The sequence below is a fragment of the Podarcis bocagei genome (genome assembly GCF_964188305.1).
Source record: "Podarcis bocagei genome assembly, chromosome: 5".
Lineage (NCBI taxonomy): Eukaryota > Metazoa > Chordata > Lepidosauria > Squamata > Lacertidae > Podarcis > Podarcis bocagei.
Window position 1 is genome coordinate 42368745 of NC_138129.1, and position 13135 is coordinate 42381879.

The 13135-nt window shown below is 40.8% G+C and overlaps 1 protein-coding gene across 1 annotated transcript; it reads left to right on the forward strand.

Annotated features, from left to right (window-relative positions):
- Positions 1-1793: 1793 nt before the first annotated feature.
- CTSE (cathepsin E) lies at positions 1794-12062 on the forward strand. Its single transcript, XM_081195089.1, has 9 exons — positions 1794-1875; positions 2424-2580; positions 3620-3737; positions 6010-6128; positions 6933-7132; positions 7360-7482; positions 8176-8317; positions 9805-9903; positions 10635-12062. The coding sequence occupies exons 1-9, from the start codon at positions 1820-1822 to the stop codon at positions 10797-10799; spliced, it is 1179 nt and encodes a 392-aa protein (XP_081051215.1). The 5' UTR covers positions 1794-1819; the 3' UTR covers positions 10800-12062.
- The last annotated feature ends 1073 nt before the right edge of the window (positions 12063-13135 follow it).

Consider the following 13135-nt stretch of genomic DNA (forward strand, 5'->3'; position numbering starts at 1 on the left):
ATTTTAATTGTCTGTGTGACAACCAGGAATGCTATGAGTGGTCCTTGCTATACCCAAATTCTGGATTCTCTTTCTTTAAGACTGCATAGTGTAGCTTACTTAGAAGATAAAATGTTTTCTTTTCTTTTTATGCTCTCTTTCTAATTCTCCCTGATGCTTAAGCTTTTGTAATGAAGCCTATTAGTTTGGAATGTGGGCTTGGTGCTCCCCTGTGTGGTAGATCACTTGTTCACGCTGTGTGCTCTGGTAGGCAATGGGGAAACAGGCTGGGATGGGGCTGGGATGGTATTACCTAGACAGATTTAGCTGGTGATTGCTCTCCCAGGTAAAAACTTACAAATCTTGGAGCCCCCACTACCACCACCACTCAACATATTGGGTAGACAGTGGGATGGTAGCAGTAAACATACATGTGAGGAAGATGTGCTGCAGGTCAGGTGGGTCCATTTGCCACAAGAAAGCAGCAGTGTTAAAAGAACAGCACAGCACAACACAGGAATATATAAAGCTGCTTTAAATGCAACAGTTGCAATTTCAGCCTTTCCCTGGAACATATTCAGCAAAATGCACATAGACATACATTTCACCATCCATGAATGTTGGGCATCCAATGGATAGACCATTGTTTGGGTAGCAAAGGGCCTGCCTCCTCCTTGCTTGCATAGGGAGAGGAGAGTGTTTTGCAAGTGAGGAGCCTGCCGCATCTGTAAGGGAATATTGAATAGATGATGCTCTTTGATTGCTTGATGTTAGATTGGGTGATTTTTCAGTTCATCTACCTCTCTAAGATCCTGTAATGCAAGAGGCAATAGATTTGCTTGACAGTGATGGCAATGAAGGCCACATTGCATCAGAGTGTTCGTAATCTGATGCTTTGCTATCAGAACTGTTCTTTTTCCTGTGTAGCCTCATGACTTCCTTTGGTATTTTGTTTCCTGATACTGATGAAACTTGGATGCCAGCTGAAGGCTATTTTCAGATGAGATGAACTACAAAGGATGTTGTGAATAAGATCACAGAGCAGGTCTTCAAGACACATTTTATAAGCAAAAACTATGCTTCAACTACAAACCCATTAAAGAATCATTATATCAAATATCAGCATACCAAAAATAGTCATATGAAAGAGAACCGCACTATAGGGCCAACTGCATTTTGACATTTGAGGCTTTGAATATCTGTAGGGCAGGTCTTGTACTTCAACTTTGCACAGACATTATTTGTATCTGTCAGGACAGATAAAATGTGGTTGAGATATGGGTGGGAAAATCTGCCAATTTTGACTCTTCTCGGTTTCTCATTTTTCCAATCTTAAATTCAGTTCTCTGCATTTCTACATATGTCCTTTAAAAAAAGTCATTGTGAAAATTCACCAGCATTTCAATGTACAAAAGTATGCATATTTTTGCACACAATTTTGCCTATTGCACGCATGTACAAAAGTAATAAAAAGTGCAGTGACACCGTAAAGACTAAGGGCTACTTCATATATATTCAATTTCAGAAACTCTATACACACAGATGGGACATTGGTGCCTTTATCTATACACACCTATAACCAGTGGGTGCCATTATTCCTCCCCTTTCCTGATTGTGCCCAGAAATCACCTAATCTTTTGTCACTGGAATGGCACACAGGTACAATGACTCATTTCTCTTCCAAGGTGTTATATTGACATTAAGTGGTGTGGCCTTTTTGCTGTATATTTTTCTTCAGCTTTATCACAGGGGCTGGGCTGGGCTGGGCATGTGGGTATAAGTACAAAGTCTTTGTTCAGTTGTTACAAGTCAAGGAAAGCATAAGACCTGTACTGCCAGGATGAAGCCGTTGATCCTTTTCATGTTTTGCATTTGGCTGGCCAGTGGATTTCACAGGTAAGCACATTTCCTTGGCTTTATTTTTTCTTCTTTCAAGCAGTAGACGTTGCTCAGTCACAAGACTTAGCTGTGAGGCTCAATCCTGCAAACTGCAGGACACTTAAAACTAGTGCCCCAAATTTGTTACAGCACACAGACTTCCAACATTGGCACACAAGTGCACCAAGAATGTGTGGTGAATGATGCTCCTAAGCAAAGGCGCGTGGGGATCAAATCTCACACTGTGTGGAGCATTGCTAATGGGATCCACAGAGTGCATAACAATACATGGCAAATAATGACCAACTGCAGAAAATAAATTTGCCACTTCATCTAGGTTGGCTTTCTATTGATGTCAGGCAATAGCTATCTCATGGTAACAACAACAAAGCCAGAGGTGAACTCATAAGAAATACGCCATGGACAGAGTTCTAAAGATATGAGCAATAAAAACCATAGAGTTGGTGGCAACTACTGTATAGTTGTTCCTCATAAGAATGCTTTTCTTAGTTTTTACAGTGCAGCATTACTTACCGTATTTTTCGCCTTCTTCTGCTTCCCCTCAGAGTTCCCCTGAAAAGACATAAATCTTTGAGGAAGACTTTGAGGGAACGTGGGCAGCTGTCTCAGTTCTGGAAGGCCCACAAGTTGGATATGATCCAGTACACCCAGGACTGCTCGGCTATCCAGGAAGCCAACGAGCCACTCCTCAACTATTTTGATGTAAGTTAAGAGCTGGAGCGGAACCATGAGAAGCAGCAATATGGCAGCGACAAAGGAGACAGATGTTGCATTGTTGTTGTTGTGCGTGGTTTTTGCATGAAGGACCTTTAGACAAGCTCCCTGTCTCCCCCCCTTCAACCGAATCTATACAAATTCAGAAATTAGATAATATATGGCACCTTGCCATATATCTGCTCTGCAAGCTGTTGGCTTATTCCTTTTCTTTTTGATGGGTCTCTTTGAAAAGCAGCTCTGGTCTTAGACAAAAGGTTCCATTCAGTATATGCATATATGTAATGAATCCAATTATTTCTACATTTTACTTCCCTTATGTGGGGAAGAACATAATTATAATTTTATGTGCTCCCCACTTCCTCCAAGTAACGAGAAGTTCCAAGGGCAACACTTAACCCAGCTTTGGTTTCCTTTGGAGGAGAGCTCACTGGAGACTTAAGGCATTTACAAATTTACAAGTTCAGCACGGGTGGAAGCAGGCAGCAAAGCACACCTACAAGCAGGAAATCCACTGCTGCATATCAGATCACAACCCCCACCAGGATACCATCTAATTCTCTGCCTCTCTTTCAGTCCCGCCAGACTGGTGTTTATCTCGCCGCTCCTCTAGTATATTCTGCAACATGTCCCTGGTGCAATAATAGTGCATTAGTGATGGATTTATACTGGATTGTCTATACATTGTTTTGCTTTGTTAGCTATTCTGTGATGCTTCCCCAATGTTGTTGCATTATTGCTATCTGAAGGGGCATCGTGGGGAAAGAATCACATTCTTTCCACCAATAAGATGTTCTAGTTAGAAAGTTGGGACGGTATATCACATTAGCTGTGTACTTCTAGGTCAAGATACAAAGCTAAAGTTCAGGTCTCTTTTTCGAAGTCCCTAATTCCACATGTCTGTGCAAAGGGGCAAACGCTGAATGGGCAACGGTTGGGAATGGTTTCTGCTTTTCTGTGGCTGTGCTGAGTATTTCTCCATCACAATACCTGGAAAAGAAATGTTGTTTTTTTTCCTTTCTGCTAGGTAGAATATTTTGGACGGATCTCCATCGGGAATCCTCCTCAGAATTTCACCGTGCTCTTTGACACAGGTTCCTCCAACCTCTGGGTGCCATCCATTTACTGTGTCAGCAAAGCTTGCGGTATGGATGGGGTGGGAGGAGAGGAATGGGCTGTGGGTGGACTTTGGTTGTGTTTAAAGAGTAAATTCACTATAAGCTGCAAAAAAAAGTGATATGTAAGGGTCAGCTCCCTGAGGCAAAGGCAGTGGTCAGGTTCCTTGGTTACAAAGTGCTTTGTATCATGATGTACAAATCACATCTTGATTTTACATATCATGGAAACCCATGAAGAACCCACTTTAAACTGTGGTCTGTGCAAACTGTTAGCATGCAGTTCAGAGGTGGTGAACCTCAGGTCTTCCAGAGCTCTCTTATCTTGCCTTCAGGAGACACCCCTGCTCCACACCCATCCTCGAGTGCTTTGCCCAGCCAGAACTTGTTTCTGAATTGTGATCAGGCCTCTTGCTTGCCTGGATGGAGGGATGTGTGTGTAAACCTCTGCTTTGCCTGGAGCTGACTGTACAGAGATAAGACTCCCTTGTTTCCCCACCTGCTTCTTCACCTCTGCCCACCGGCCACTGGCATATGGCCCCTGAAAGATTGCTCATGAGGAAATGTGGCCCTCAGGGCAAGTTGTGTTTGATGAAAAGCTTTAATAAAACCTTATTTTAAAAACACACACACTTGGGTCCTTCATCATAGGATCAGGCAATTCCCCCTACACCTCCCACCGAACTTTCCATATGGCTGTTTGTGGTAGCTTGATACTTGGATATAGATCACATCACATCATGGCTTCTGTGTGATACAAATTAAAGTGGGCTCCATCTGGTGGCTGCAGTATTTAAACTGTACTTTATCCCATCTGTAAAATGGGAGTCAAATTATCTTACTCCCCTGCTGATTGTGTTGCAAGCTACACTCTTGTGATTGGAAAGTGTTTGCTATAAAGTGAATATGAGCACAGGAAGAATCTTTTGTAAAGAAGGGGGAAAAGAGAGCCAGTCCAGAGGGGGAATGATTAGCCATGGAAATCTTTGTGTTAAGTCTTACTTCTTCTTGCTTGTCAGGGTGTGATCATGATTTCACCACAGGGAGGCGCATTTACTATGATAAATGATGAAAATAAGAATACATTCAGACAGATTCCCCGAGGAATGGTGATAGGAAAAAGCAGCTTGGAGTGATTTTTCTAAGTACAAAATTATTGTGTAAAAAAAGTGAGGCACTGGAAGAATTGTCTAATAGTGAATGCAAAATAATTGGCTGTAGTCTTCTGCATGTTTACTCAAGAGTAAGTCTTGCTGTGTTCAGTGAGACCAAGGTTGTTTCCATACAGCAATTTTGGGGGGGAATGGCGCTGCATAAAAGTATCCACATGATTTCATCCACATCAGAATTGCATCTCATATTCCCCCCCTCAATCTAATATGGACAGAGTTTTTTTTGGGGGGTGCTACTTTGCTGGATTTTCCCAGACATACCTGGAATACTGTCAGAAGCCGTGTCTGGGTGGAAATCAGCAAAATATCTGGGATGTATGGCAACGCATATCGGCAGTGCCAAAAAAAAAAAAAAGTCAACAAAATATGTGGCTGCCTTTGGATTTGGACTGTGTCATGTGGATACTGTGCAAAACCACTAAGCAAGGGAATGCAAAACCCAACCTCAAAAGGTCCATTAAGGCACAAAATTGGGTACAATAAATATTAATTTCTGACAAAACTGGAAAACTTAGGCTAGTGAAAAAATGTTTTTAGAAAACTCATCAATCATATCCATAGAATTCTTGTGCATATATGGTATGCCTGAATATGTATAGGGTAATGCAGAATATGGTGTTTTACATTTACCCAAATGGCAATAATAGAGGATGCCAAATTCAAGCAAACTCAGTTTTAACAAAGCAATAAAGCAACCCACAATAATTAATACAATATCTCTGGGTACTCACAATGCATATTTCTAGGGCATTCTTCAGGTTTCTGGTTATCAAATGTCACCGATCCACACTGATTAATACAGGCCCCAATAACTCAGGTGTTACTCTAAGATGTAATTACTGACTGTGTATTGTCATCCTGAAAAGGCAGTAACAAATATCACCTGATTCACCTCAAAACATATGCAGTACTTTTTGTTGGAATCTATCTGCATCATTGCACTAGATTCTTGCTTGAAAGAAAGACCGATTGAACACAATGGCACTTCTGAGGGTAAGTATGTGCTGTGCTGGGCAATGAGGGTTCATGCCACTATAGCTCCATATGTTCCTCATATGCCTGTTATGGAGTGCCATATTTTACTCCTGCAGTGTTCTCACAATTTTTTCCCTCTTAAAAAACCCCCACAGCTACACACTCCAGGTATCAGCCATCACAATCCAGCACCTACAGCGAAGTGGGGACTGCTTTTTCCATTCAATATGGCACAGGTAGTTTGACGGGAATAATTGGAATGGATCAAGTGACTGTGAGTAGAAGACCCACTTCTTTCTTTTATGCTTCTCAAAGCCTTCTTATCATATCCTGTTCTCCTTTGAGATGATGAAGTGTTACCTGGACAAGACAGGGCCACACATGAACACCTTTTAGGGGCAGAGGGCATCCTTGTTTTTCTCTGGGTTTCAAGTCCAGAACTCTTCCTAGCTCCAAAGGACCTGATCTTAGAAGATGCTCAGCACTCCTAGTTCATATAAATCAGGATGTTCAAAGAAAATGACTACAATGTCTTGGGCTGTAAGAGATTCTCCTGTAATATTTACTGCACCTTGAATATATGAAACTACCTCACATTGATTGAGACTATTAGTCTTTACATCCCAATATGGTATACTTTAAACTGGCACCAGCCCAGAGTGGCTGGGGCAACACAGTCAGATGGGCAGGGTACTATTATTATTATTATTATTATTATTATTATTATTATTATTATTATTATTATTAGTCCAAGGCCTTGGTTGAGTCAGTGTAGTCAGGCATCAACTCCAGTCTTTTCTCATGTTTCCTTGTTATATCTTTCATTGTACATAATTTCTGAATTTTAAGTTTTGCTTTAAACTTTTTTTTACTGTTGTGTTTTGATATTAACATTGTGTTTTAATTGTTGTAACAAGCCCTAAAACGTTAAGATGGATGACAGGTAATAAATTTTAATAATAATAATCATATCCCAAATGTTTCCTTCTCTCTGAACTTTACTTTCTGGGTTTCACCGTAACTGGTTTCTTACGTGACCATAGGATGAGAAATAATGTGTAGGACTTCTGCCCTCCAGGTTGAAGGAATCACTGTAGCCAATCAGCAGTTTGCAGAGAGTGTCAATGAGCCTGGCAGCACCTTTCTGGATTCAGAATTTGATGGGATCCTTGGTCTGGCCTACCCATCCCTGGCGGTGGATGGAGTCACTCCCGTCTTTGATAATATGATGGCTCAAAACTTGGTGAACTTGCCAATATTCTCTGTTTACCTGAACAGGTATGAGAACATGACCAACAATACCAGTCACTGGCTTGTCTTTCAAGGCCAGCATCTGCATTAAATAAAATAAATGAAAACTGAGACCAAAAGGCAAGCAGATGGTGACTATTTAAACATGCAGAGATTTAAAAGACGCAGGGAATTCATGTGAAATAACAGTGGAGTAAACTGGAATTACACTGATGGAAAGGCCCACATCAAAAGAAATCCCAATTCTTTTCCAGGAACCCAGATTCTTCTATAGGAGGGGAACTGATCTTTGGTGGCTTTGATCCTTCCCATTTTAGTGGAAGCCTCAACTGGATTCCAGTCACTAAACAGGGATACTGGCAGATTCAACTGGATAAGTAAGTGCCTCTTATTTCTTGGTGTTGGAATTCTCTGAAATGACAGCACAGAAAAAGATGGGAAAGTTTGTAGAGAGAATGCTGTAATGAAAATCAGTAATATGCTTTCCTGACATCAACGAAGGCCAAAATCCAGGGAACTGAGGGCAGTATCCAACTAGCATGCTCTGTCATCACACAAGGGTATCTGCTTGCGCAATGGAAATTCCCCACTTCTCTCCCCATGGGTGCCTTGTGCCCTTCCCAAATCTGCTCTGGAGCATTGGGAGAAACCCCAGAACAGTTAGGTGGAGGGGGGAAGTTCTGTTGTACAAGCAGATATCCTTGCACTGATGGAAAGTGTTATTAGACAATTGCCTTGGGTCCAGGCTACCTTCCCCAGTTATGTAAAGGAGGCAGCTGCTGCCTGTAGTTTTGAAGTTTAGCAGATCTGGCCCAATCACCTTCTAAATCTGGCCTGCGGATGGTCCAGGAATCAGCGGGTTTTTACATGAGTATAATGTGTCCTTTTATTTAAAATGCATTTCAGGGTTATTTGTGGGGCATAGGAATTCGTTCTCCCCCCCCCTTCAAAATATAGTCCGGCCCCCCACAAGGTCTGAGGGACAGTGGACCAGCCCCCTGCTGAAAAAGGCTGACTACCCCTGATCCACACCCTTTATTCAGGGCTGATTTCATTGTCCTTCTTTTCAGTATCCAGGTGGGTGGAACAATTGAATTTTGTGCAGAAGGATGCCAAGCTATAGTGGACACAGGGACTTCTCTCATCACAGGTCCTTCTGAAGATATAAAGCGAATGCAGACATTAATTGGAGCAGTACCTATGGATGGGGAGGTAAGTTCTGATTTGGAAAAGAAACTCACCACAGCATCTCAGATGGAGTAGCACACATCTAGGGCAAGCTTTATACTTTTCTCTTTGCACTTCTGTTTTACTTTTTGCTGGTTTTAGGGCTTCCTGGTTCTCCTTTGCTTTCCCTCCTTCATCGTTAGGGATTGGGGGTGTGGGATTTGTCCCAGTTCACATTTAAAGGTGAATTGACCTGATTTGCTCCTTCTAAAAGAGCACGAATCCAGAAACACATAGGCATCCTTTTTTGAATTCGCACTTCTCTGAATTTTGCAATGCAGTTTTGCAGCCAAGTACAGTGGAACCTCGTGTTATGTACCGTCCCCCTTGAGAATGCTGCGGGTTACGAACTCTGCTAACCCGGACGTAGATGCTCCCAGTTGCGACCTTTGCCCCAGGTTGCGAGCGGAAGTCACTCACTGGCAACACTGGAGTAGCAGGAGGCTCCATTACCGAAAGAGTGCCTCATATTACGAGCTATTTCAGGTTACAAATGGACCTCTGGAACGGATTAAGTTCGTAACCGGAGGTACCATTGTAATGTGTATGGAAATGCACATACTAGTATTAAGTGTGCATATAAATGCATCTATTAGTAAAAATAACATGCAAAGATGCATGATATTGGGGGAAACTGCTTCGCAAAACTATATATCTTAAACAAATTACACAGAAAAATGTGTATGTTGGGGGAAATCCTCACTAAAATCTTGATGGCTTTTCATGAGGGCTAATTAATTTGTTGTTGTTTGTTTGCAAACTGAGAGAAACTGAAATTGACTGATTTGCCAATCCGTATTAATACCTATCTAGGTTTGGGGTGTTTTTTGTTGTTGTTTACCTTGTACTGCATTTGACATGCCACTTTAAGTACTCATAAGTGTCTGCTAAATACAGTTTCCAAGTGAGGGTCTTTTTTTGGAGGAAGGAGATGGTTTTTGCGGGTGAGTTCTCTGAAATGACAGCCCAGATGAATTTAGGAAGTTCTTTGGGAGAAAGCTGTCATGAAAATCAGTCAGATACTTGAAATTGAAAATGGCCAAAACCCAGGGAATCATGCAGTTAGGTCTAATATTTCACAGCTGAAAATAGGGATATGCTTGTAACCCCCTAATTCTCATATTGAGGATCACTTCATGAGCCTCATTCCTCCACTGCCACATGCTGCTGAAATACAGATGGGGAGAAAGGGGGATGTGTAACCTTTTCACTGACAGCTGTTTTTTCTGCCATAACTTGTTACTTCCAAGCTTTTTTCCCCCTTATGCAATTTGAAATGCATATTTATGAGGCAATGCCTTTACATGCACATAACTTTAAATGACCCAGTGCACAAAAGAATGCATCCAATTGTTTCTTCTCGTGTATGTAGACTTCTCTTCCCAAAATTGCATAGGTGGGTTCTTTCATTGGTTGGTTTTACTTCAAAAATCTGTATTTGGACCATTGCAAGCATCTCTGTTGTTTTGCAGTATGCCATGGAATGCAGCAACCTGAACGTAATGCCCACCGTTACTTTCACAATCAATGGGATCCCTTACACTCTTTCCCCAGAGGCCTACACCCTCCAGGTAAGTCCTCTCTCTCTCTTGGGTCCTCTTCTGCAAGACAAGAATGCCTGATGTTTGTGAGGAAGTATGGGCTAGTTTTGTGAGATCTTTCTTTAGCTCCACATTGAGGAAAGAGGCATGAGAACAGTTCTTCTTTCGGAATAATAGTTTCCTCGTTAAGAAACTTTTCCATGAACTCAGATTCAGAAAAGTCTGTACAGGGATCATGCATCAAAGAGGTCAAAACAAAACAGAACTGTGGCAGAACTCCTAGGGCTGCATAGCTTGGATTGTGTAATGACAATTGGTTACCTATTAACCCTCTTTAATTGAACTCTACAATCAAAACAGTTTAAGAAGGGACGAAAGGGCCACAGCTTCCAGGCATGCTTGTTACTTATATGTCAAGGGGGAATTTTAATCTGTACAAGTAAATGATGATACATAATAATTCAACCCATGAGCATGAGGACCTTGTGGGTTGTGTTGCATATAGGAACCAGAAACTACCAGTAGGGTTTCAAACTGGCCATCAGGATTTGTCCTTGCCTTGTGGTGCTCTCAGTGCTTCCACTTTATTTGCCTTTTAAAAATATAAAATGGTAAAAACAGCCTGTAGCAAAGCATTTTCAGTTCAATGGAAACTCCTATTCTGTGTACAGAATGTTGGCATCCTGGATTGGGAATGATTTGCTCCCTGATAAATTAATATTGTTTGCTCTCACATCTATAATTGTTTCTTTCCCCATTAGGAGAATAGCGATGGGATGGCACTCTGCACCAGCGGATTCCAGGGCTTAGACATGCAACCCCCAGCTGGACCGCTCTGGATTCTGGGGGATGTTTTCATTGGTCAATACTACTCTGTCTTTGACCGTGGAAATAACAGAGTGGGGTTGGCTCCTGCTGTCCTGTAAGACGCTTGGGAAGTATGGGAGTCAACACACCAGGCTCTATTATGTCACTTGAAGGTTTTCTTTTCTATTTTTGAACAAACACTTTGATCAATACTAGATTCAGATTCTAGTGTCACAATCACTGATTGACCTGTTCGCATGAGATTCCTGTTCCCTTCCTTCTCATGCAACAAAGAGAAAATGAGACTGTGCCCTTAATTACTTAAATTGGCATGCCTTTTTGCTTTGCTGTTGTTCTTCGGATTTGTTACTGTAAAAGAAAGTGGAGGTAGGTAGTTAATTTTTAACTGGCAGCATTGTGTTCATTACATTGTAAGTTCTTTAACTGTTCATATCACTTTTTTCAATATTTCAAAAGGCACCTTATAGTAAAGTTTTCACAATATGCAACTGTTTTTAAATTTATTCAGATAAACAAAAGACAGGGGATTAATTAACAATTCTTTAATCAATGGAGTCTCCTTATAAAGTGCTTTCTGTCTTCCTGAAATAATACTTGGTTCCTGCAATGCTGATGTTATCTAGGTGTTTTTCTGGAAACGAAGAATAACACAGGGCTAGATGAAGTATCACAATTCAACACCTAATTTAAATGGGTTGCATTCACTGTAGCGCTAAGGAGAACATTCCATAAGTTCAAAGATTTCTTCTTGGGCAGTGGAATGTTCTCCCCCTCTTCTCCCTCTTAATCTGCACCTTCTAAATTTATTTTGGGAATTCCCCCAATCCCCCAAAGCAGATTTGGGGGTGGTGTGTTCTGGGCTGAAGGGGAAGGAGATGGGGCAAAGTCCTGCTGTGCTAGCACTAATATTTGTACTACTGGAAAAAATGTAGTTGAATACCAACAGATGGTTTTAATTTTGCTACATGGAAAGGAACAACTGGTTAACATCGGTGTTGCTAACTTGGACTTTTGAGAAATACTTTGGGCTTCTATAAACATTTTACTTACTTATTTATTTATTTACTTACTTACATACATTGATATCCTGCCTATCTTCTCTCATGGGACCCAAGGTGCCATTCATGTGGATCACGGGCAGTCACCCATTCAGACACAGACCATCTCCTTATTTGGAAGTAACATGTCAGGCCCAGACCAGTTACTGGTGTTGCTGCTTCAGATTCTGATATGATTATAATGACTTTAATGTTTTGGTTAAAATACTGTGTTTTTATCATTATTGAATTTGGTATGGGGCACCATATTTGCTCTGCAGGTGATGAACTTAACAAATAAATGAATAAAATTGCCAAGAAGAATTTTGTAGCAGTTTTATTGTAATTTAACTTAGCACATTTTTTAAACATCTGATGACAGCAAGGTATGTTGACCTAAATATAAAATAATTGCTTGCTTGATTATTTACTTCATAACATTTCTACACCACTTGATCTTAAATTAAACCTCCAAGTGGTTTACAAAAAAATATGTTTAAAAATGCTAATGTTCTTCAAGGGGTTAACTAGCACCCAGGATTGAAGAATGCTATTTCTCACATTATCCTATCATTTCAAAGGCAGAAGAAAGATAAGATGGGAATTTACTGTTATATTGCAGGACGATATGCAGGAAAGATGTAAGAGTTTTGACTCCTAATTGCTTAACAATAGGAACAACAAATGGGCTTTAAAAACAAAAAATTGGCACTTAAAATGAAGAAAGCTTGTGAATGAGGACTTCTAGCTCAGTTCTAAATGCTGATCTACTATTTTGCATGACTCTAGCAGCTGGACTTTGAGGGCATTGATAGATATATTTACTAGTGTGCGCATCCCTGATTTATACCACAACTCCTAAGAGTTTGGTCTGATGCTAAAGTCAAGGATTACTCTTGTGTTAAGAAAGTGTACATGACACAAAAGCAGGACACATCTTGGGAATATCACAGAAGGCAGCAGATAAGGAACTAAGGCCCGATAGATATGAAGCTGAATGTGTAGCCTGCACTTTTGCCTTTGATTCTATCTAACTCTAGGCATTTCCTTTCCTTTGAAATTGGGACCAGAGGAAAGGCAGGCTTATTGTTCCCCTGATAACCCTATCAGGTTGAAAATCCACCTCACCGACTCCCATGACAATGAGGTATACAGAAAGCTTCTGTTCATGACATGACAGGCTTGAAACACCAATCCTTATTTAAAGAGATTTTGGGTGGCATTTGACTAAATTTTATTCAGAGCAGACCTATTGAAATTAACATGATTAAGTTAGGCCCATTAGTTTCAAGGTCTGCTATGAGTAAAACTTAACTGACTGCTACCCTTTTATTGTTGCACATCATTATGAGGCTATATTTAATTTTCCCAAAGGATTCCTTTTCCAGAAATGGATC